This window comes from Phyllobates terribilis, unplaced genomic scaffold, assembly GCF_046119375.1.
Source record: "Phyllobates terribilis strain yellow unplaced genomic scaffold, ASM4611937v1 Scaffold_3__8_contigs__length_932513732, whole genome shotgun sequence".
In the NCBI taxonomy this organism is placed as follows: domain Eukaryota; kingdom Metazoa; phylum Chordata; class Amphibia; order Anura; family Dendrobatidae; genus Phyllobates; species Phyllobates terribilis.
This window is the reverse complement of record NW_027362763.1, coordinates 582,996,103-583,020,611: the sequence shown is the minus strand read 5'-3', so window position 1 is coordinate 583,020,611 and position 24,509 is coordinate 582,996,103. Positions and strand designations below refer to the sequence as shown.

The 24,509-nt window shown below is 41.3% G+C and overlaps 1 protein-coding gene across 1 annotated transcript in view; it reads left to right on the top strand.

The window, feature by feature from the left end:
- Nucleotides 1-24,509, top strand: part of LYST (lysosomal trafficking regulator) — a 789,135-nt gene that overhangs the window by 494,338 nt on the left and 270,288 nt on the right. Inside the window, exon 33 of the mRNA XM_073671457.1 lies at nucleotides 9,350-9,538. Coding sequence (XP_073527558.1) covers nucleotides 9,350-9,538 — 189 coding nt within the window. The remainder of the gene's footprint in view (nucleotides 1-9,349; nucleotides 9,539-24,509) is intronic.

Sequence of the window (24,509 nt, the reverse complement as noted above, 5' to 3'; positions counted from 1 at the left end):
GGAATGGTGCTGGCATGCAAGGTGAGTATATAAGCTTTTCTTTTTTTTATTGGGGCCAAGCGTGGGGTATAAGAAGGGATGGTCCAAGTAGTGGACAACTTCTTTAATAAATAACATTTACCACATGTCTACTTTACATCTGCATCATTTTTGAAACATAATTTCGTTAGGAAGTTAGAAGGGTTAAAAGTTGACCAGCGATTTCTCATTTTGCCAACAAAATTTACAAAACTATTTTTTAGGGACCACATCACATTTTAAGTGACTTTGGGGGGCCTTTATGACAGAAAATACCCAAAAGTGACACCATTCTAAGACTGCACCCTTCAAATCCACATTCAAAAAGTGTATTAACCCTTCAGGTGTTTCACAAGAATTAATGCAATGTGGAAGGAAAAAAATTAACATTTTACTTTTTCCCACAAAAATATTCTTTGAGCCTCAAATTTAACATTTTCACAAGGGTAACAGAAGAAAATGTACCATATAATCTGTTGTACAATTTCTCCTGATTGCGCCGATACTCAATATGTGGAGGAAAACTTAGCACAGCAGGGCTCAAAAGGGAAGAAGAGCCATTTGACTTTTTGAATTCACAATTTGCTGGAATCATTATCGGATGCTCTGTCGCATTTGGAGAGCCCCTAATGTGCCTAAACAGTGGAAAACCCCACAAGTGACCCAATGTTGGAAACTAGACTCCTCAAGGAATGTAACCAGATGTTTATTGAGCACCTTGAACCCCAAAATGCTTCACAGAAGTTTATAACGTTGAACTATGAAAATTAAAAAAAAAAAAAAATTCCCGCAAAAATTTTGGTTTTGCCCCAAATTTTTAATTTTCACATGGGTAATAGGAGCAAAATAGACCATACAATTTCTTGTGCAATTTCTCTTGACTACACTGATATGTGGTCGAAAACTACTTTTAAGGCACAGTGCAAAGCTCAGATGGGAAGAAGCGTCATATTGGAGCTCAGATTTTGCTGGAATGGTTTGAGGGTGCCGTGTCACATTAGCAGGGCCCCTGAGGTGCCAGAACAGCAGAAACCCCCATAAGTGACCTCATTTTACAAACTACACCTCTCAATTAATTCATCTAGGTATGCAGTGAGCATGTTCACACCACATCTGCCTCACAGAAATTTATTATATAGGGCAATGAAGAAAGAATAATTAAATTTTTACCACTAAAATGTTGTTTTAGACCCAAATTTTTAATATTTATATGGGATTATAGGATAAAATGGACCTCAGTTTGTTGTGCAATTTCTCCTAAGTACGACAATACCCTACATGTAATCGAGAACTGCTTTTGAGGCACAGTACAAAACTCAGAAGGGAAGGAGAGCCGTAATTTATTGCAGGTTTTACTGTTGTTGTTTGCAGGTGAGATGACCCACTAGGAGAGCCCCTGAGGAGCCAGAATAGCAGAACCCCCTCATAAGTGACCCCATTTTACAAACTACACCTTTCAATGAATTAATCTAAGGGTGCAATAATCATATTGACACCACGGGTGTGTCACAGAATTTTATACCATTAGTCAGTGAAGAAAAAATAATTCCATTTTTACCAACAAAATTTTGTTTTAGCCCCTGATTTTACATTTTCACATGGGGAAGTAGGTAAAAATGGCACCAAAACTTGTACCACAACATCTGCTGAATGTAGAAATACACCATATGTAGCTGTGCAGTACTGCTTAGCCATACGGTGAGACTCGGGAGAGGCGGAGTGCTATTTGCCTCCTGGAGCGCAGATTTTGCTAGAATAGTTTGCAGACTCCATATACAGAGCCCCTAAGTGCTAGAAGAGCAGAATCCCCCCTCAAGTGACCCCATTTTGGAAATTATACCCCTTTCGGAAGTTTATTTTACTCATCTTTCTTAAGTATCCCCCGCTGTAATCCATGCAACCGCTCAGCAGAGGAGCCGGGGATACTGACTCCTGCAGCGTGTGAGCCCCAGACATCTGCTGTGCTCAGTGAGTGACAGGACACTGCTCGCTGAGCACAGCTCTTTGGCCCGCTCACTGCAGGAGTCATTCTCGCCGGCTCCTCTGCTAAGCGGTCGCATGGATTACAGCTGGGGACACTTAGGACAGATGAGTATATGCATTTTTTTATTTTATTCTTATTTTTACAGGTGGACACTTCGGGAGCAGACTACTACTCTCATCATTATCCGGCAGGGGACAATGATGAGGGCAGCATTCAGCACCCGGCGCTTGGGAACAGCGCTAACTGTACCGCTGATTCCCAAGCGCCGGTATGTGTCACACGGATGGCATCAGTGTGCGGGACGTGTTTACACGGACCCATTGACGTGAATAGGTCCGTGTAATCCATTCTGCCGGCCAAAAACGGACATGTCTATTTTTAGATCACATGGACACACGGTCCTTGGAAACACACTGACATGTGCACAGTCCCATTCATTTGAATGGGTCTGCGTGTGTCAGTGTCTCCGGTATGTGTGGAAATTGTCACCACACGTACCGGACACACTTATGTGTGAAAGAGTCCTTACGTAGAGGAACAGGACAGGGCTGCCCCTTATGCCCGTTGCTATTCTCTATAGTAAGTGAGCCATTGGCAGCGGCGATCAGGATATCTACTGAGGTGAAGGGATTTCAGTTTGGCTCCCTCCACGAAAAAGTGGCGCTTTATGCGGATGATATATTGTTATATTTGGGTGACTGGCCAATTTCACTGAAAGAGGCAATGTCCATAATAAACCAGTTTACACCCCTTTCAGGGCTATCTATAAATTGGGACAAATCGTCTCTTATGACTATAGGCCCCACTCCTGAAGTCAATGATTTGGCTGGACAGTTGAAAGTGGCGTCGTCATTGCAATGTCTTGGAATTCGAATTTGGGAAATAATGAAGAGATTTTGAAATGTTAAATATTCTGCCGATGCTTAACCAATGCCAACAAAAAACGAATGCCTGGTGCAAGTTGCCAATTTCTCCAATTGGAAGGGCCAATTGAATTAAAATAGTTCTTATGCCACAAGCTTTATATGTGCTACATAATACACCAATCTGGTTGACCCTGTGCATACTTCATAAAATTAATAGTATATTTCGAGATTTAATTTGGAAAAAAAGGAATTCCGAGGATTAAGTTAGAAACGCTTCATAAACCTAAAATAGGGGGAGGTTTAGTAATTCCTAATCCGTTCTTATATTATATATCTGCACAATTACAGCACTTAAAGGGATGGGATGTGGAAGATGACGCCCCCTTCTCTTCCATGCAGATACTCAGATATGTGTTAAATGGCAATAATCTTACCCAAATGCTTGAACCTGGGACATTCCTGTCAACCATGAACCCTACCCTTGAAATAATGATTTGTATTGATAAAATTTGGAACAAAGCCATAAAGCTGTTTAAGATAGTAGGAGTCGCTAACTATGCTCTAATATGGAGAAACTTTGGATACCCAGAATTAGCTAAGCTAAATAGATTTGAATTATGGGAAAATGTAGATGTGAATAGAATCACTCAGCTTTATGCAGAAGGTCATTTTAAGTCTTTTGAAATGCTTAAACAAGAATTTGGCCTGCCGAATAGTAAGTTTTTTCAATATTTACAATTAACTCCTTTAAAGCCTAGGGCGTATTAGTCCGCCCCAGGCTATCACCCCCGGTTCAGTGAGGGCTCAGGCGCTGAGCCCGCACTGAACCGGGCACATGTCAGCTGTTTCTTACAGCTGACATGTGCCCGCAACAGCGATCCACCCGCGGCTGTTAACCAGTTAAATGCTGTTGTCAATCTCTGACAGCGGCATTTAACAGTGCCGCGCCGGAAGCACGGCATTCACCCCACCCATCGGTGACCCCGTCACGTGATCGTGGTTCATTGATGGGTCGGCATGACAGCCCGGGGTCTGCAGCAGACCCCTGTGGTTGTCATATCTCGGTTGCTATGAGCGCCACCTAGTAGTCGGCGTCATAGCACATGAGCATTTCAGAAAATTGCTGCTTCTAGTCTTCAATTGAGACTATTGAAGCATGCAGAAAGTGTAAAAAAATGTTTTTAAAAATATATATAAAAAAATAAAAGTTTAAATCACCCCCCTTTTGCCCCATTCAAAATAAAATAATAATAAAAAAAAACACATACACATATTTGGTATCGCCGCGTTCAGAATCTCCCAATCTATCAAAATAAAAAAATAATTAATCCGATCGGTAAATGGCGTAACGAGAAAAAAAATTCTAAACGTCAGAATTACGTTTTTTTGGTCTTCGTAATAAAATACAATAACGGGCGATCAAAACATCACATGTGCCCCAAAATGGTATCAGTAAAAACATCATCTCGTTGCGCAAAAAATAAGCCCTCACCCGGCCCCAGATCCCGAAAAATGGAGACGCTACAGGTCTCAGAAAATGGCGCCATCTTTTTTAGCAAACTTTTGATTTTTTTTCACCATGTAATATAAAAGAACCTATACATGTTTGGTGTCTATGAACTCGTAATGACCTGAAGAATAATAATGGCAGGTCAGTTTTAGCATTCAGTGAACGTGGTAAAAAAAAAATAAAAGTGGAATTTAATTTTTTTTGCAATTTCACCGCACTTGGAATTTTTTTCCCATTTTCCAGTACACGATATGGTAAAACCAGTGACGACGTTTAAAAATACGACTCGTTCCGCAAAAAATAAGCCCTCACACGGCCATATTGAACAAAAAATAAAAAGGCTATGGCTCTGGGAAGAAGGGGAGCAAAAATTCAAAACGCAAAAACGGAAAAACCCAGGGTCGTAAAGGGATTAAAACATGCATGTTTGATGCAGTCTAGATCACGCTCATTGACCCCAATAGCAAATGCTCTGCTCCTAGACGTGGTGACTGGAGGGGGTACAAATTTAAGTGTTATATCATTACACTATAAATGTCTGCTAGAAGCTAGACTCAAACAAGGGTCTTGTTCTGTAAAAGAGAAGTGGCCAAAAAATACTGGCGCTATAAATGATGATATAAGGGATGAAATAGAGCAAGAAATGCCAAAGGTATCCGTTAGTGAGTCTCCTAGATTCTCGCACTTCTTTTTAATACGTAGATTGTACTAGACACCTCTCTTACTGTTTAAAATGGGACTTAAGCCAGACTCGCAATGCTGGAAATGCGGTGTATCAAATGCAGACTTAATTAATTTAATGTGGAATTGTCCTCGCTTGAGACGCTTCTGGGGAGATGTGCTGGACCTTATTAATTGTATTTTTAACTGTCAGATCCCAGACGATCCTAAAGTGTGCATTCTTGGTTATATGGCAGAAATCCCTGTTAGGGAGAGTCACCGACTCGCTATCTTCTGGATACTGTATCAGGCTCGGAAGAGTATATCTGCTCACTGTAAAGTTGCAGTCTATCAAAGAAGTTATAGATGCCATAAATAGTACTATACGTCTTGAGAAATTCGTGTACCAAAAAAGAAAAACATGTCAAAAATTGGAGGAAATTATTGCACCTTGGTTAAATAGGCCTAACCTAGCACCCTTGACTTTGACTTGGTCAAGGATATTATTATGTGTGTTCTGAAGGAGTGGATATTGAGTATCTGGTAGTGATCTGAGAGATTTTGGAAGCAAGCTAGGTTGCTTGTTTCATAAAGGTCACTAATTAGGTGAATACTATTTTTGCACCAGGAGAGGGAAATACTTGGGATTATAACTTGTAACGTTGACAGAGGAGAGGATATAGATAATTTACTGGTGTCTGCTTTAGTTGAATGCGTCAACTTTTTCCATGAATGAATGGTTGCTAATATAGTAGGATGACCGGGCAAAGAAAGTGATGGTTTAAGAAGATGACCCAAATTAGCATTATTTTAATACCACCCTCACTTCCCAATTTAGTTTGTTTAGTTTTATTTCACCACCTAGTTACCTACTAATCCCATTCCCTTACCTCCTGATCTTCCAGTTGTATTGATTACACAGTTGCATACTCCACCTATTAAGGCTGTGTGCCCACGATGCGGATTTAATGCGTTTTCCGCCGCAAAAACACATTAAAAACGCTTGTTAAGTTGCCTGCCATGTTTCCCAATGATAATCGACATGTGCTGTGCACATGCTGCGAAAATTTCCGCTGCGGATTATCATTGCGGAAAAATGCGCAGCACAACCATTTATTGTGCGTAATCTCGCCGAAATTGCCGCCATTGACTTGCATTGAACCGCATAACATCCGAATGTATACATGTATGCGTGCGGATGTTATGCGGTTCAATGCGTGGATGGTACCCGGGTCTGGAGAAGAGGAAACTCTCATCCAGACCCGGGTACCATTAGTAAAAAAAAAGTATTAAAACAAAAAAAAATTATACTTATCTCTCCGGCGGCCCCTGGTCTCTTCTCCGGTGGAGTCCTCTGTCCTCGGCGTCCCGTTGTGTTCTGAAAGGACCTGCGGTGAAGTCATTCAGTCATGTGATGGTCACGCGACCGCTGACATCAGCGGTTACGTGACCTGTCAGCTGACTAAATGACGTCACTTGTCAAGCACTTTTCCAAGTGATGCTCAAAATCGCTTGGAAAAGTGCATGCGAAAATGCATTCAAAAACGCTTAAAAAAACGATTCTCCGTGGCAAAAAAAACGCATGTACAATCCGCATGTACAATCCTCATGTACAATCCGCATGCGTTTTTTCTGCCAGAGAGATGCAGAAACGCTCAGGAAAAATCCGCATCAATTCAGCATTGAGGGCACATAGCCTTAAAGGGATTCTGTCAGCAGGTTTTGCTACCTCATCTGAGAGCAGCATAATGTAGGAAAACAGACCCTGAATCCAACAATGTATCACTTAGTTTACTGGGTGGAGCTGTTCTGACACCATCAGAGTTCTTGGATATTGCATGTAGAAGAGCTCAGAAAGCTAACCCAGCCCCCTCCACAGCTTTCTGTGTACATTGCATAGTGACAGTGAGCTGCTAATCACTGCTTATGGGCGTGGTTGGTCTAGCAGGACCATGAGACATAGTCCAGGCAGTGATAATCTCTTGCTGATAAAACACTCATCAAGTCTCCTACAATCATCAGTTAGCTGACACTATTTTTCCAGTAGCTGGCCCCAGCAGTCTCTAATTTCCTATATATTCTTCCATTTTAAATGTACAGTACACATCAATTCTTATTATCATTCCTCTCCTATTTTTAGCCATGTTCATATTGTCAGTCTGCCAGCATACAATAGGTCTTGCACATCTCTATTCAATTAAAGCAATACAATTGCCATGACACCCTAATTACACAATAGTAGCTCACCCAGCCCGGGTGACCAGGTTGGGTAACCTCTACACAGTCTTGCTGCACTCCTTTATTTAGGCAATTAGCAGCCTCCTTTCCCCTACCCTTTGACAGGTGATTTCATGCCCTATACATTTTCTCTTACCAGTCTTTTCAGTCAGCAGTCCACACTTCAGTCATATTCTGGGTTGTGGTTATGAAGGCTACACGCACAGTGGGCCCTTGAATGGTTTCTGGGTAGTCACCCAGGTCTTTCAGTATTCCTCACTCACCCCCTAGCTTTACAGTGATTCCTTTAGCTAGCCTTTCAACACCGCAGAAAACATGAACTCCCCCTCCTCGATTCTGCTGATCAGCAGTTCCAGAGCTCAGCAGCTTTCATTTTAATAAACATCTTTTCCATTTTTTTGCTTTCTTTCCCACTTACAAATAAACTGTCATTTATTGACTTAATTGATAATTCAATATTTTTGTGTTTTATGTTTTTATCTATAGTGTTTTAGATGGTATCTAATATACATTATATAATAAATATAGCAATAACAGTGAAAATTCTGGTATAGTTACCACAATAGCACAGTGAGGCGTCCACAAGAGGAGAAAATATAAAGTGCAGGCCCAAAAGCTTAGGGTAGCAGTCCCCACATGGTTTATTACAGAGGCTTAGTCTTTATACTGTATGTCCTGTTACTGTAACAGAACCAAACAGTACAAAGATACAGTAATAGAACAAAGCTAGCGAAGTACTTAGATTTGTTACCAGAACCAAGCTCAATATACAAACACAGAACTAGAAGCAAGCGAACATGTTGTACACTAAAAGTTGGGAAGCGTGGCCAGCTTTTTGTGTGGTTATTTATTTAGTATGCTTTGCATACGCAGAACCATCATATTCCACAGCGTTTTTCATACATTATCATTGTTGTCCCCATTGGGGTTCAAAATCTAAATTCCCTATCCGTATGTCTTGGAGTGTGGGAGGAAACCGGAGAACCCGGAGGAAACCAACACAAACACGGGAAGAACCTAAAAGCTCCTTGCAGATGTTGTCCTTGGTGGGATTTGAACCCAGGACCCCAGCACTGCACAGCAACAGTGCTAAACACTGAGCCACCCTGATGTTACCTTTTATATTAGGGCTGTGCTGTCAATTCACACATGCATTCCATTTAGCTACTGACTTTATCAATTATGTGCACATTCTTTTTTAGGAAATGGCACATATTGCATGCAGCTTCTGTGGAATCTCCAAACTAGGTGTGTTCTTGCATCACATTTAAAAGATCTACTTACTCTAAGGCTGAGTGCACACGACGCGGTTTTAATGCGTTCCCGCGGTGGAATAACCACCGTGGGAACGCATTAAAATCGCTTGGTAAGAGGTCTGCCATGTATATCAATATATATCATGTATGTAAATCATTTTCGGTCAAAAAGAGTATTGGAGTGTGTCTCATTGGAAAGAGGAAAGTTTTCCTAAAAAAATATTAGTGAACAATGCCATACCCCTTTGAGCCACACTCAGATGAGGGAAAAAGAATCTCTTCCGGTCCTAATAGTAAATTATAATGCTACATGACAAATTTCCGGATCTCCTTCTTATAGGTTTATCCACAGCAGCTTCATGCACATACCTCTTCACATGCAGGAATGCTTTCACACAAATACTTATACAAATGCAGGGACAATTTTAAACTACTGTATCATTACACTTCATAAATATTTCTTAACTTTTTCATTTGGTAGTCCACTGGCAGGTGTATTATACGGGCTGCAGATGTACAGATGCTACCAGATGGTGGTCTCAAGGTGATAAGACAGCCTCCCTCCTCTCTTATTAGCAATACTCCACAGGAGATATGTGGCTACTAGTTCTGATTTTCACTACAATTGAGGCAAAATGCGACATGTTTTCCACTACTTTTTAACAAATCAGCTCATTTGGATAAATTGTTACTGACCAGGAGCGCCTATTGAAGGAACACCTGTCAGTCAAACGTACTGACAATACACCTTTCTTTGGTGAAAGGGTTAATGGCAATTTCATCATATTTACTCGTTTATTTTTATCCTTCTTTACAGACTTTTCCAACGTCTAGAATCAAAATTGAAAGAGATTTCCAAAATAGCTGGTGATATAACTCAGAGTGTGTGTTTGTCTCAGGGAATGGAGAGAAAAACTGTTATACAACACATTCGCAATATGTACAAGGTTGATTTAAGTGCAAATCGACATTGGCAAGAACTTGTCCAGCAAATGACTCATGACAGGTAAGTAATTACTAATACTTGGCAACAATACATTCTTTTACATTTCTAGCGGGATATACTTACAGCGCAATAGTAAATGACTACCTTTGGCACAGAAGCTGTAGCCACACCATTGTCAGCAGTTGTCAACTTGTATATTACAGCTGACTTCCCACTACAGTGGCCGGGACCTGAGAGAATTACAATCCCGGCGCTATAATTTAAAGGGAATCTGTCACCCATTGGGAGTTATCATGGTTATGCTACTATGGGCATACAGGTTATAGAAAAGTAAATCTACAGTATACTTACCTGTATGGCCCATGGTAGAGATTTGGTTGCAGAGAAAAGTAGTTTTATCTTTTTGGTTTTCAACAGGCTTGGCGTCCGGGGGACGTCAAGCAATGCCCGCCTATCTGATTATTATTCCCCTAAATCGCTGCCTATCAGCCTAGTTACCATTTCCCTCCCTCCCCCGCACGTCACAGGGCGCTGTGACGTGCGCTTTCCTTCCTCCCCTCCCGACGCATGCGCAAAACACGGCTCTTATAGACCGCGCTTTGTTTCCTCCCGGCCGGGTTTTTATGAGCACAGTGCCGCAGTGCTCTATTGTGCAGTCGCCGGGGAGTCACTGTGACTTCCGCTCCACTGACTCCCGGCACATAACAAGAAGACTTTTTGCGGCACTGTGCTCATACAAACCCGGCCGGGGGGAAACAAAGCACGGTCTATAAGAGTGAGCCCTGCTGAATGCAGTTCTGCCCACCCGCACAACAAGGCCCGCCTACCCCGTCAGTTTCCAGAACCTGGAAGTGAGGGAGAATTTGACCTGACATCACAGGAAGCAGGAGATTCTCTTCCAGAGATCATGTGGGCAAAATAGAAGCTCAGGTTACAGCAGGATTTAGCACCAGATATTTAGTGAAGTGCTTTTCTGTGGCAGTTAGTTCAGATGTAAAGTAGTGGCTCACCCCTATAACTGCTTTTGTGAGCTGTACATCTGTTGCTGAGACACTTTTTTGACTTTAGGTTATGGAGTTACCGAGAAGTGTAACTGCTAAGGTCGGCATCTGGCCATGCCCTCCACTTACCAATCCACACAGATATTTGTCACCATAATATCCCATATCCTGCACAAACGGTATCTTGATTTTATTCACTGCATAAGTAACACAAATGGTTAAGTTGTGCTTTTACATAATAACATGTTATAGTGTGGGTCAATTTCAGTTTCAGATTTTCTCTGCAACATATGGATGCAACTAAATAATGTGCACAGTGCTAGTAGAAAGCAAATGTTCAGTCTAGGAAATCCAGTCAAAAATGGAGTGTGTTCACATCCCATGTGAATGTACCCTAATTTGCTAAATGTGCCAAAATCATATATAACAGAAAGGTCACATGTAGATATTATCAAATTAATTGTAGAGTTGAATTGTAATCTACTCGAATTTTACAAAAAATTGCATTTGCCAAATTGCAGATTTTTTGTAACTTGCTTCCTCACAAATTCAGCAAAATGGTGAGAGCTGGCTGATATGTTTCTGAATCGTAAAAGGCCTTCAGAATGTTAAAAAAATAAAAAAAAGTCAATAGAATCCACCTTACAGCTCACTCATCCGGACGCTCCGCTCCTCAATCACCCATCCAGTTCTCACTGCATCTTCAGAACACCGCTGGCCTCTTATCAGTCATGCAAAATCACCAGTCCCAGCAATAGAAGTTCCCAGAGCAGTTCTCGGAATCAATGCTGCTTGTTCAAAGTCACTTACTGTATCTCTATTTGCAAATATAGTTATACCAGTTTAGACTTTAGAATAAGAGCAATGACAGACTATTAATGTTTCACAGTATCATTAGCTCATGAAAAGGAAACGGTCACTCAAGAAATTCCCACATCCCAGCCATAAGAAAGTGACACGACTGGAGAGCTGTGTACGGCTCAAGACACAACTGGCTGCCTCTGATGTGATATTATTGTAGGGCAGGAAGATTATATTCATGTATACTATAGTGTTGGTTAGGGATAGGGAATGGTTTCAGTCAGGGGCTCTCCAGTGGATCTTCTGTTTCCTGGAAGGTCCAGTCTAATCTTGTGTGGGTACAGGCCTATTCTAGGTATACAGATTTCAGTTTCTGTATTCCTCAGTTAAGCATAAGGCTGAGTTCACACGATGCGCATTTAATGCGTTTCCGCGGCGTTTTTGCAGTTGCGTAAACGCCGCGGAAACGCATGAAAAACGCATGGTAGAAGGGCAGCAATGTTCCCCAATTGAAATCCGCATGTGCTGTGCCCATGATGCGGATTTTTCCGCAGCGTAAACGCTGCGCTCAAAGATCCGCAGCATGTCAATTAATTTTGCGTAAACGCGGCGTTTTCGCCGCCATTGACTTGCATTAGAACGCGCCAATTCCGCAAGACTGCATCTGTACTTGCGCTATTGGCGCGTTCTAATGTGCGGATGGTACCCGGGTGTGGAGGAGAGGAGAGTCTCGTCCACACCCAGGTATCATTAAAAAAGCTGTAAAACAAGAATAAAATAAAAAATATATATATACTTACCATCTGTCGGCCCGCGCAGCGCTCCTGCTTGGTTCCCGGCACTTGCAGTGAGTTGTAGGACCTGCGCTGACGTCAGAGTCATGTGATGGGTCACGTGACGCTGACGTCAGCAGCTCTTTCAATTCAAAGTTGCCGGCAGCCGGGAGAACGGAGTGTAAAGCAGGACAGCGCGGGCCATCGGAGGTAAGTATATACACTCTCTCGGGTCACACTATATAAATCCATGCTGGTTGCATGGATTTATATAGTGTGACCTAGTTGTCAAGCACTTTCCAGGTGATGCTAAAATCGCCTGGAAAGCGCTTGTCAATCTGCATGCGGAAACGCATGTGAATCCGCATGTGGATCCGCATGTATTCTGCAGGAAAAACGCATGCACAATCTGCATGCACAATCTGCATGCGTTTTTTCTGCCAGGGAGATGCAGAAATGATGCAGAAATTTTCTGCTTCATTTCTGCATCGTGTGCACATACCCTAAGACTCTCAAGTAACACAGTGTTTACTTGTGTGGAATATGACCTGGCTGTGCACAAGTTGTGTACATGTTACTATTGACAAATGCATCTAAGGTCTTAAAGGGAATCTGTCACCACTTTGGAGTTATCAGACCTCTACTAAGGGAACACAGGTGATAGAAAAGTAAATCTATACTTACCTGTATGGCCCATGGAAGAGTAGTTTTATCTTTTTGGTTTCCAACAGGCTTGGCGTCCGGGGGATGCCAAGCAATGCCCGCCTATCTGATTCCCCTAAATCGCCGCCTATCAGCCTAGTTACCATTTTCCCTCCCTCCCCCGCACGTTGGCACATTTAGCAAATTAGGGTACATTCACATGGGATGTGAACACACTCTATTTTTGACTGGATTTCCTAGACTGAACATTTGCTTTCTACTAGCACTGTGCACATTATTTAGTTGCATCCATATGTTGCAGAGAAAATCTGAAACTGAAATTGACCCACACTATAACATGTTATTATGTAAAAGCACAACTTAACCATTTGTGTTACTTATGCAGTGAATAAAATCAAGATACCGTTTGTGCAGGATATGGGATATTATGGTGACAAATATCTGTGTGGATTGGTAAGTGGACGGCATGGCCAGATGCCGACCTTAGCAGTTACACTTCTCGGTAACTCCATGACCTAAAGTCAAAAAAAGTGTCTCAGCAACAGATGTACAGCTCACAAAAGCAGTTATAGGGGTGAGCCACTACTTTACATCTGAACTAACTGCCACAGAAAAGCACTTCACTAAATATCTGGTGCTAAATCCTGCTGTAACCTGAGCTTCTATTTTGCCCACATGATCTCTGGAAGAGAATCTCCTGCTTCCTGTGATGTCAGGTCAGATTCTCCCTCACTTCCAGGTTCTGGAAACTGACGGGGTAGGCAGGCCTTGTTGTGCGGGTGGGCAGAACTGCATTCAGCAGGGCTCACTCTGTTTCTGTGAATTCTGCAATCTCTCCCTGCAGATCCTGCTCTTTGTTCTATCTGTATGTATACAGCAGGGTGTGTATACAGTCCAGCTCATCCTTATTGGCACCCATGAATTTTAAGTACATAATGTGGAATATCTCTTGAAAAAAATGAATCAAGAGAAACAGTTTTTTTGTATAGAGCACTCGTGTTAAATACAAAAGAGCAAATGATGAACAATAATTTAAAACCAAAAACAACAGGTGGGAAAAATGGAAAAATCTAAAGCTTGCTGTGACACTGGTATTGGCACCCTTTACATTAATTTAGTATGGAAACATATTTTAACTCGCCTGTGGTAAATCACAAAAGAGATTCTGTTGTGATTGTCTTTGCCCATGTGGCAAGACTTAGCCAATGAATGATGACTTCACTGTTTTAAAAAGCCACACGGTAGGCCCTGATCCTTTGTCACAATGGTGAAGACAAAGGAGCTGTTTGACGACATCAGAACTGCTATCATTAGCAAACACAAGACTTCAAAAGGGTATACGCCCATCTCCAAAGACCTTGGTATCCCAGTTTCAACTCTGTGCAATGTTATTAAGAAGTTTGCCAACCATGGAACCATCAAGAACTTCACTGGACATGGGGGAAAGAGGCAAAATTGACAAGAGATGTCTTTGAAGGTTGGTGCGATTGGTGAAAACAACACCACGTCAAACATTGAAATACCTGAAAGCCCACCTGGAACAGTCTGGGATCATGGTTTAACAAGTACCATATGCCGCACACTAAACCAAGCAGAGCGTTAGGGGCGAAGACCAGGAAGAAACCATTGCTGAAGAAAACACATAAAAAAGAGTGACTGATCTTTGCTAAAGAGTACCTTGAAAAACCACAATGCTTCTGGGAAAATGTTCTGTGGATAGATGAAACAAAAATAGAGCTTTTTGGCAATGCAAAACAACAGTTTGTTTACAACGGCACAATGAAGCGTATAAGGAAAAAAAACACCTTATCAACAGTTAAGCATGGGGTTGATTTGCTGCATCCGGTACTGGAGGCCTTGGCCGTATCACAGGAATCATGAAATCTGAGTATTCTTAAAAAGATTTTATAGCAAAATGTCCTACTCAGTGTAAGAAAACTTGGTTTAAGTCGAAGATCATGGGTCCTCCAGTAAGACAATGACCCACATCCAAAAGTACACAGGAATGGTTGAAAAAGAAAAAAGTTACTGTTTTAGAATGGCCAGCAATGAGTCCTGACCTCAATCCCATTGAAAATCTTTGGGGTGAGATGAAATTTACCATTGGGAAAAAGAACCCTGCAAACATTCAAAAACCTTGAACAAACTGCAAAGGAAAAATGGGAGAAAATTCCAGCTGAGTAGTGCAAGAAGCTTATAGATGGCTACAAGGAACGTTTGGAGGTTATCAATGCCAAAGGGTGTGCAACCAAGTATTAATTATGGTTGCTTTTATTGCTGCACATGATGTTTATTCAGTTTTTTCTTTTCTTATAAATTGCAACATGGAAGTTGAAAAACAATGTTTTATTGTTGTATTACTTCTTACCACTAATTAAAAAATCCTGAGGATATAACTTTGGTACTTTCCATTTAGTTCTGTAGATATTGTACAGTCTATGAAAAAAATGGAGTGTCAATAATGGTGACCAGCACTGTATACATGTACTGTACACACACTGCTGTATACCCTATGTAATGTATATACTGTATACCCTGCTGTATTCTCTTCATAATGTGAATACCTTCAGATTTTTTCCTAATATATATATAGTGATTACACCAGCGCCCCCAGTCAAAGAATCAAGGATGCAATGCTGATACATTTCTGGAGAGCAATGCTGCGGAGTAAAAAATTATGGTTCAGTGCAGCTCATAATAGTTTAACCATGACCAGTATAAAGCTTGCAAAGAATCTCTGCCCTATTTGTTTAGTGAAGACAACTGCTTAAACGGTGACTGTAAGAAGTATATACAAATATTCCATGTGTTGGAATCGGGTGTGTATATACTGTATGTTGTAGCTGTGCTTGGGGAAAAAGTAATCAGATGGATGAAGGAGCTTTTAAAGTAGGATCTGGTGGAGAAGGGTAGTTGTGCTAATAAGGGGATAGAGTAGACAGAGAGAGTGAGACAGTAGGGGTTAATGAGAATTTCGGTGGGTTTGGGCTATGCAAGGAAAGTAGAGAGCTGAATAGGAGTAACAAATGTGCTAATAATATTAAATGTTTGCTGGCAAATGCAAGAAGTCTAGCAAACAAAATTTACACTACATTTAGGCTGTGTGCCCACGTAGCGTTTTCCAAGCGTTTATGCTGCGGAATTTCCGCAGCGGAAACGCTTGTGAAACGCTAGGTAATCCGCACCCCATGGTCCCCAAGGGGATTCCGCATGTTCTATGCACATGCTGTGGATTTTTCCGCAGCGTTTATGCTGCGTACAAAAATCCGCAGCATGTCATTTAATTTTGCGGAAGCGCAGCGGAACTCCCGCCATTGACTTGCATTGAGACGCATGGAAACCGCGACTGTACATTTTTACAAGCGGCTTCTATGCGTCTCTATGTGCGGATGGTATCCAGTTCTGGAGGAGAGGAGACTCTCATCCAGACCTGGGTACCATTGTACCTGTAAAAAAAGAATAAAATAACAAATAAAGTTTATACTCACCTGTCCGGCGTCTTCTCTCTGAATGCCAGCAGCGCTGAAGGACCTTCGGTGACGTCACAGTCATGTGACCGCAGGCCCTTCACCGCTCTGTCTCGCGATATGCCGGCAGCCGGGAACCAGACAGGAACGAGCGTTGCAGCCACGCCGGGGCCTCGGGGGTGAGTATAGCTTTATTTGTTTTAATTTTTACGGTTCACACTGTATAAATCCATGCTGTTTGCATGGATTTATACAGTGTGACCTAGTTGTCAAGCACTTTCCAAGTGATGCTATCGCCTGGAAAGTGCTTGTCAATCTGCATGCGGAAACGCATGTGAACCCGCATGTGGATCCGCATGTATTCTGCAGGAAAAACGCATGCACAATCTGCATGTACAATCTGCATGCGTTTTTTTTCTGCCAGGGAGATGCAGAAATGCTGCAGAAATTTTCTGCTTCATTTCTGCATCGTGGGCACATAGCCTAAGGGTATGTGCACACGATGCAGAAATGAAGCAGAAAATTTCTGCATCATTTCTGCATCTCCCTGGCAGAAAAACGCATGCGGATTGTACATGCGTTTTTCCTGCGGAATACATGCGGATTCACATGCGTTTCCGCATGCGGATTGACAAGCGCTTTCCAGGCGATTTTAGCATCACTTGAAAAGTGCTTGACAACTTGGTCACACTATATAAATCCATGCAACAAGCATGGATTTATATAGTGTGACCGTAAGAATGTTAAAAAATAAAAAAATAAAGCTATACTTACCCTCCGATATCCCGGCGTGTGCTGCCGCGTTCGTTCCTGGCTGCCGGGATATCGCGAGACACTGCGCTGAAGGGCCTGCGGTCACATGACTGTGACGTCACCGAAGGTCCTTCAGTCTTGCACGCAAGCAGAGGGAAGGAGACCGGGGGCCGTCGGAAGGTGAATATATCTTATTTTTTTATTTTATTCTTTTTTTTACAGCTTTTTAATGGTACCTGGGTGTGGAGGAGAGTCTCATCTTCTCCACACTCGGGTACCATCCGCACATTAGAACGCGCCAATAACGCAAGTACAGATGCAGTCTTGCGGAATTGGCGCGTTCTAATGCAAGTCAATGGCGGCGAAAATGCCGCGTTTACGCAAAATTAATGGACATGCTGTAGATTTTTGAGCGCAGCATAAACGCTGCGGAAAAATCCGCAGCATGGGCACAGCACATGCGGATTTCCATTGGGGAACATTGCTGCCCTTCTACCATGCGTTTTTAATGCGTTTCCGCGGCGTTTCCGCAGCTGCAAAAACGCTGCGGAAACGCATTAAAAACGCATCGTGTGCACACAGCCTTAAAAAGGACAGGAAAGACAAAAATGGTGGAGGGGTGTGTATTTTTGTAAGATCCAACTTAAAACCTGTTCTCAGTGACGACATTGGGGGGAGCTGCGACAATGTAGAGTCAGTATGGGTACATGTACAATGGAAAGCTTCCAATTGGAGTTTGTTACAAGCCTACTCTCATAGCTGAACAGGTAGAGGATGAAATTCTGCAACAAATTAAAAGGCAGCAAATAATAATAGGGTCCTTGTTATGGGGAATTTTAACTATCCGGACATTCAATTTGACATAGAATCTTCTGGTTGTGCTAAAAGCTGCAAGTTCTTATGCACAGTTCAGGACAATTACCTCTCTCAGCTGGTAGATGAACCAACCAGTGGAGGTAATCTGCTGGATCTGGTTCTGTCACATAGACCAGATACTGTTTCAGATCTACAGGTCTTGGAGCATTAGGGAAGCAGTGATCATAATATGGTAAGTTTCAAAGTAATATTCAATCAAACATTTAAAAAGGAAATGCAAAAGCCTGGAGCTTCAGGAAAGCTGATTTCAACAAATTAAGGGAAGAGCTTAATCATGTAGACTGGAACCATGCCATGGTAACTGGGGATACCGAACGTAAATGGGGCATGTTTAAGAATATACTATTAGAATCCTGTAGAAAATTTATACCCTCTGGTAATAAAATGTCCAGGGATAAACAGAAACCATTATGGATAAACAAGACAGTACAAAGCTTAATAAGACAAAAACAAAGGGCCTTCAAGAAATACAGAAATAGCATTTTAGGAGTATAAAGGTCTAAATAAGAAATGTAAAATAGATATCAAGCTAATAAAGTTATCTACAGAGAAACAAATTGCCAGCGACATTTAAATAAATCATAAAAATTTTTATAAATACAGTACAGACCAAAAGTTTGGACACACCTTCTCATTTAAAGATTTTTCTGTATTTTCATGACTATGAAAATTGTATATTCACACTGAAGGCATCAAAACTATGAATTAACACATATGGAATTATATACTTAACAAAAAAGTGTGAAACAACTGAAAATATGTCTTATATTCTAGGTTCTTCAAAGTAGCCACCTTTTGCTTTGATGACTGCTTTGCACACTCTTGGCATTCTCTTGATGAGCTTCAAGAGTTAGTCACCGGAAATGGTCTTAGAACAATCTTGAAGGAGTTCCCGGAAATGCTTAGCACTTGTTGGCCATTTTGCCTTCACTCTGCGGTCCAGCTCACCCCAAACCATCTCGATTGGGTTCAGGTCTGGTGACTGTGGAGGCCAGGTCATCTGGCGTAGCACCCCATCACTCTCCTTCTTGGTCTAATAGCCCTTACACAGCCTGGAGGTGTGTTTGGGGTCATTGTCCTGTTGAAAAATAAATGATGGTCCAACTAAACGCAAACCGGATGGAATAGCATGCTGCTGCAAGATGCTATGGTAGCTATGCTGGTCCAGTATGCCTTCAATTTTGAATAAATCCCCAACAGTGTCACCAGCAAAGCACCCCCCACACCATCACACCTCCTCCTCCATGCTTCACGGTGGGAACCAGGCATGTAGAGTCCATCCGTTCACCTTTTCTGCGTTGCTCAAAGACACGGTGGTTGGAACCAAAGATCTCAAATTTGGACTCATCAGAGCAAAGCACAGATTTCCACTGGTCTAATGTCCATTCCTTGTGTTCTTTAGCCCAAACAAGTCTCTTCTGCTTGTTGCCTGTCCTTAGCAGTGGTTTCCTAGCAGCTATTTTACCATGAAGGCCTGCTGCACAAAGTCTCCTCTTAACAGTTGTTGTAGAGATGTGTCTGCTGCTAGAACTCTGTGTGGCATTGACCTGGTCTCTAATCTGAGCTGCTGTTAACCTGCGATTTCTGAGGCTGGTGACTCGGATAAACTTATCCTCAGAAGCAGAGGTGACTCTTGGTCTTCCTTTCCTGGGGCGGTCCTCATGTGAGCCAGGTTCTTTGTAGTGCTTGATGGTTTTTGCAACTGCACTTGGGGACACTTTCAAAGTTTTCCCAATTTTTCAGACTGACTGACCTTCATTTCTTAAAGTAATGATGGCCACTTGTTTTTCTTTACTTAGCTGCTTTTTTCTTGCCATAATACAAATTCTAACAGTCTATTCAGTAGGACTATCAGCTGTGTTTCCACCTGACTTCTGCACAACACAACTGATGGTCTCAACCCCATTTATACGGCAATAAATCCCACTTATTAAACCTGACAGGGCACACCTGTGAAGTGAAAACCATTTCCGGTGACTACCACTTGAAGCTCATCAAGAGAATGCCACGAGTGTGCAAAGCAGTCATCAAAGCAAAAGGTGGCTACTTTGAAGAACCTAGAATATAAGACATATTTTCAGTTGTTTCACACTTTTTTGTTAAGTATATAATTCCACATGTGTTAATTCATAGTTTTGATGCCTTCAGTGTGAATGTACAATTTTCAAAGTCATGAAAATACAGAAAAATCTTTAAGTGAGAAGGTGTGTCCAAACTTTTGGTCTGTACTGTATATGTGTGGTCAGTATAAAGGACTAGCACATAACTTATTCCTTCCAAAGACCATTCTAAGGACCAGGTGGCACTCATTACAAGGGGAAGAAAGGCGATTCCAGCAGCTAAACAGGAAAGATTTCTTTACAGTCAGAGCAGTTGGACTGTGGAATTCCCTACCACAAGAGGTAGTAATGGCCGATACTACAACAGCTTTTAAAAAAGGGCTGGACGATTTCCTCGATACACATAACATTGTGGGATACAGTTAAATTATACAAAATGTACAATTGAGGGAGGAAGGTTAAACTTGATGGACCTTGGACTTTATTCAACCTGCGTAACTATATATGTAACTGGGAAGTGCACAATAACCTGCCTAGTAGTAAAAGCAGCCATGGCTTTGTCCATCAATAGTCAGTCAATTGCATAATTGTCCTGAAGATTGGAGGCATTTGGAGTGCTGGTTTGTGGGAAATTGTTGGCAGCAATGGTATATCTGGGAGATCACTGGCTGATTACTTACAAATTGGTGGCAGTGGTGGGATATCTGCTTGATCCTTCAGTTGGTCTCTAACACACTTATTCCCAATGTTGAACATAAGGATCTCCTCATTGATCGTGATCGTGTGCACTGCAAACCGAAATTGACAATGCTTCTCTAAGACATGTTATAGCAAGATTTCACTTATACAATATTAAAGAAATAATACTTAGTGCAGCATCTGCCATTAAAGATCTAAATGGAGTGCCTGAAAGATTCCACAGCATTGCTACAGCCACACTGAATAGAATAAAGAAACTATCTCCTAGGCCCCAAAGGCCCTCATTGATCACTGTGTCCCATACACATGGGGATATCCAGGTAAACTTATTATCCAGAAAAATAGCGTTATTCACATCTTGCTCCAAAAAAAGCCTTAAATCTGTTGCAGAAATAGTCACTCCTAACAGAAGAGCAAACCGATTCTCCACTTAAACGGAAGCTATCATCAGAAAATGACCCTTTGTTTAAATCAGGTTTTTGTTACTTGTATTTAAAAAAAATTCAGCGTTTTTTTGTTTTATATCATCATCTATACTTTGATGAAAAAATAAAGGCAAAACTAGTAATCTTGCAATTTTTACACTGGCCACTGGGGCTTTTTAGACTCGCACTTCATGTCCTTTCAGGATGACATTTCAGTGATGTTCCATATTATCAGGGGCTGGATAACAAAGACAGATAATACCTCTATACACAGCTGATATCAATGGATCCACCCTTCTCAATAAACGTGGTCACAGCTCTGCACCCTCACCTTTCACAATGGCCTATACACAGGCTGATCAGATGCATAGTTAAGCCGAACTTGAAATGCTGAGACCTGTGTAACCCCGCCCACACCACTGATGAAAAGCTTTCTGTGTACACTGTATATCAACAGAAAACTCCTAATCAGTGGTATGGGCGGGGTTACATAGAATAGGAGATGGCATGAGGCAGTTAGTCCTTCAGTGATAATCTCCTGTTCATAAAACCCATATTTTATTGAAATAACACACAACCAAGTAAGTGATACATCGCTGGAATCAGGGTATCTGCCCCTACATCATGCATCATGCTCCTACATCAAGAATCCACACTTTCTATAAACAGAGAGATGGTAAGGAAACACTTTGCTAATTTAAATGACTTTAAATCTCCTTGTCCAGATGAATTACATCCTAGGATACTGAAAGAGAGAGCACAGGAAATTGCAGAAGCAATATCCAGAATCTTTAAAAAATCCTGGAGAACAGAAGTCCCGGAAGATTATCAAAGGGCAAATGTTGTCCCCATCTTCAAAAATGGAAAGAAGATGAAGCCAGTTAATTACAGGCCAGTGAGCCCTTCTACTATACCAGGAAAGATCTTTGAACAAATTATTAAACAGCATATATGTAAGTACTTGGATAAGAATACAGTAATTAATCAGAGCCAGCATGGGTTAGTAGCAAATAAGTCACGCCAGACTAATCTAATTTCCGTCTATGATGGAATAGGTGGATCAGGAAAATGCCGTAAATATAGTATATCTCAACTTCAACAAAGCATTTGATAAAGTATTTCATACTATCCTTATTGAAAAAATGACGAAGTGTGGGATTGACAGGGCTACAGTTAGGTGGATTCATAACTAGTTCAGTGATCGTATTCAATTTGTGGTGGTAATAAATAGTTGCACACCAATTGGAAGTGTTTCAAGTGGGGTACCACAAGGCTCTGTCCTGGCTCCAGTGTTATTCAACATTTTTATAAATGATCTAGATAAGGGAACTTAAGGTAAACTAACTAAATTTGTAGACGATGCAAAACTAGGAGGGATAGCTTACACTAGAGAAGGCAGATAAAGATTTCAGAAGGATCTAGATAAGCTTGAACAATTGGCAGCGACTAATAGAATCGTATTTAACAAGGACTGATGCAAGATTCTACATCTGGGCAAGAATAACGAAAATTATGTCTACAAAATGGGAGAAAGAGAACTAAGGAACAGCACAAGTGAAAAAGATTTGGGTATACGAATAGACCACAGATGCACATAAATCAACAGTGTGATTCAGCAGCAAAAAAAGGCAAACACCATTCTGGGATGTATTAAGAGAAGCATATAGTCTAGATCACGTTAAATAATTATCCCCTCTACCCCTCCTTGGTCAAACCTCATCTGGAATACTGTGTCCAGTTCTGCACACCACATTTAAAAAAAAAAGACATCGAAAAACTAGAGCAAGTTCAGAGAAGAGCTACCAGGCTGGTTAGTGGACTGCAAAGTATATCCTACGAGGAATGGTTAAAGGATCTGGGAATGTTTAGCTTGCAAAATAGAAGGGATGTCACAGTATAGAGGGATCATCCTTATTCTCACACAAGGACGTCTTCCCTCCCCCATTGCGCCCTATAATTTCGGGAATCGATTCTTTAAACGAAAATCTCAGTGAATGGCTGGACGAGCAGCCATTTGTAAGACCCATTTCCGCCCAAGCTTTAACATCCTGGCTGATGTCTTGAGATGTTGCTTCAGTATTGCCACATAATCTTCTTTTCTCATGATGCCATCTATTTTGTGAAGTGCACCAATCCCTCCTGCAGCAAAACAACCCCACAACATGATGCTGCCTCCTCGTGTTACACAGTTGGGATGGTGTTCTTAGGCTTCCAAGCTTCTCCCCTTTTCCTCCAAACGTAACGATGGCCATCATGCCCAAAACGTTAAATTTTTGTTTCATCAGACCACAGGACATGTCTCCAAAAATTAAGGTCTTTGTTCCTGTGTGCATTTACAAACATTAATCTGACTTTTTTATGTTTTGGAGTAATGGCTTCTTCCTGGCAGAGTGGCCTTTCAGCCCATGTTGATACAGTACTCATTTCACTGTGGATATTGACACAATTTTACAAGCTTCCGCCATCATCTTTACAAGGTCTTTTGCTTTTGTCCTTGGGTTGCTATGCACATGTCGGACCAAAGCACGTTCATCTTTGGGACACAGGACCCGTCTCCTTCCTCAGCGGTATGATGGCTGGACGTTCACATCTTGTTTGTACTTGCGGATAATTGTTTGCACAGATGAACGAGGCACCTTCAGGTATCTTAAAATTGTACCCAAGGATGAGCCAGACTTGTGCAAGTCCTCAATTCTTTTCCTGATATCTTGGCTGATTTCTTTAGACTTTCCCATGATGATACACAAAGAAGCAGTGTGTTTCAGGTGTGCATTAAAATACATCCACTGGTGTGTCTCTTATTAACTCAGATGTTGCCAAAAAAAGAAGCTTCCAACACATGACATCATCATACGGGCCATCCAGAATTGTTTAAAGGCATAGTAATCTTAGTGTATGTAAACTTTTGACTTTGCAGTAAGTAAAAATGCCTTAAAACATTCTCTCTCTCTCATTATTCTGGCATTTGGCAAATATTAAAAATTATGGTAATCCTAAATTACCTAAAATAGGAAAGGTTTATTCTGATTTCATGTCAGATATTGAGAAAAACATGCATGTGTCTTTTTATATAGTGTATGTAAACTTCTGGTTTCAAGTGTGTGTGTATACATATGTATACACACGCACGCACACACACACACGTGACAGTTAAAAAAAATAAATAAATAAAAATTGTGTCAATTTTTAGGACTCACCCCTGGGAATAATTCCCTTTGGTGTGAGTGTAACATGCACAAAGTTTTGTAACATTCAACATTGTTTACTGGTAGCTCAATTATCACAAAACTAACAATTATTTGCAATAAATGTCTTGCAGCAAAGTAAATGTGCAATTTTACAGTAGTTTCACTTTTTTTTTTTTAACTAAACACGCTTCATGATACTAATTGCAATGCTTCTCCACACACTGGAGAATAAAGTGTTTCTGGTCATCTTGAGTGCTCAGTAATGAATTGAATGTACTCATGAGTGCAATGGGAGCGTTCAGTGGCATCATTAATGATTTTCAGT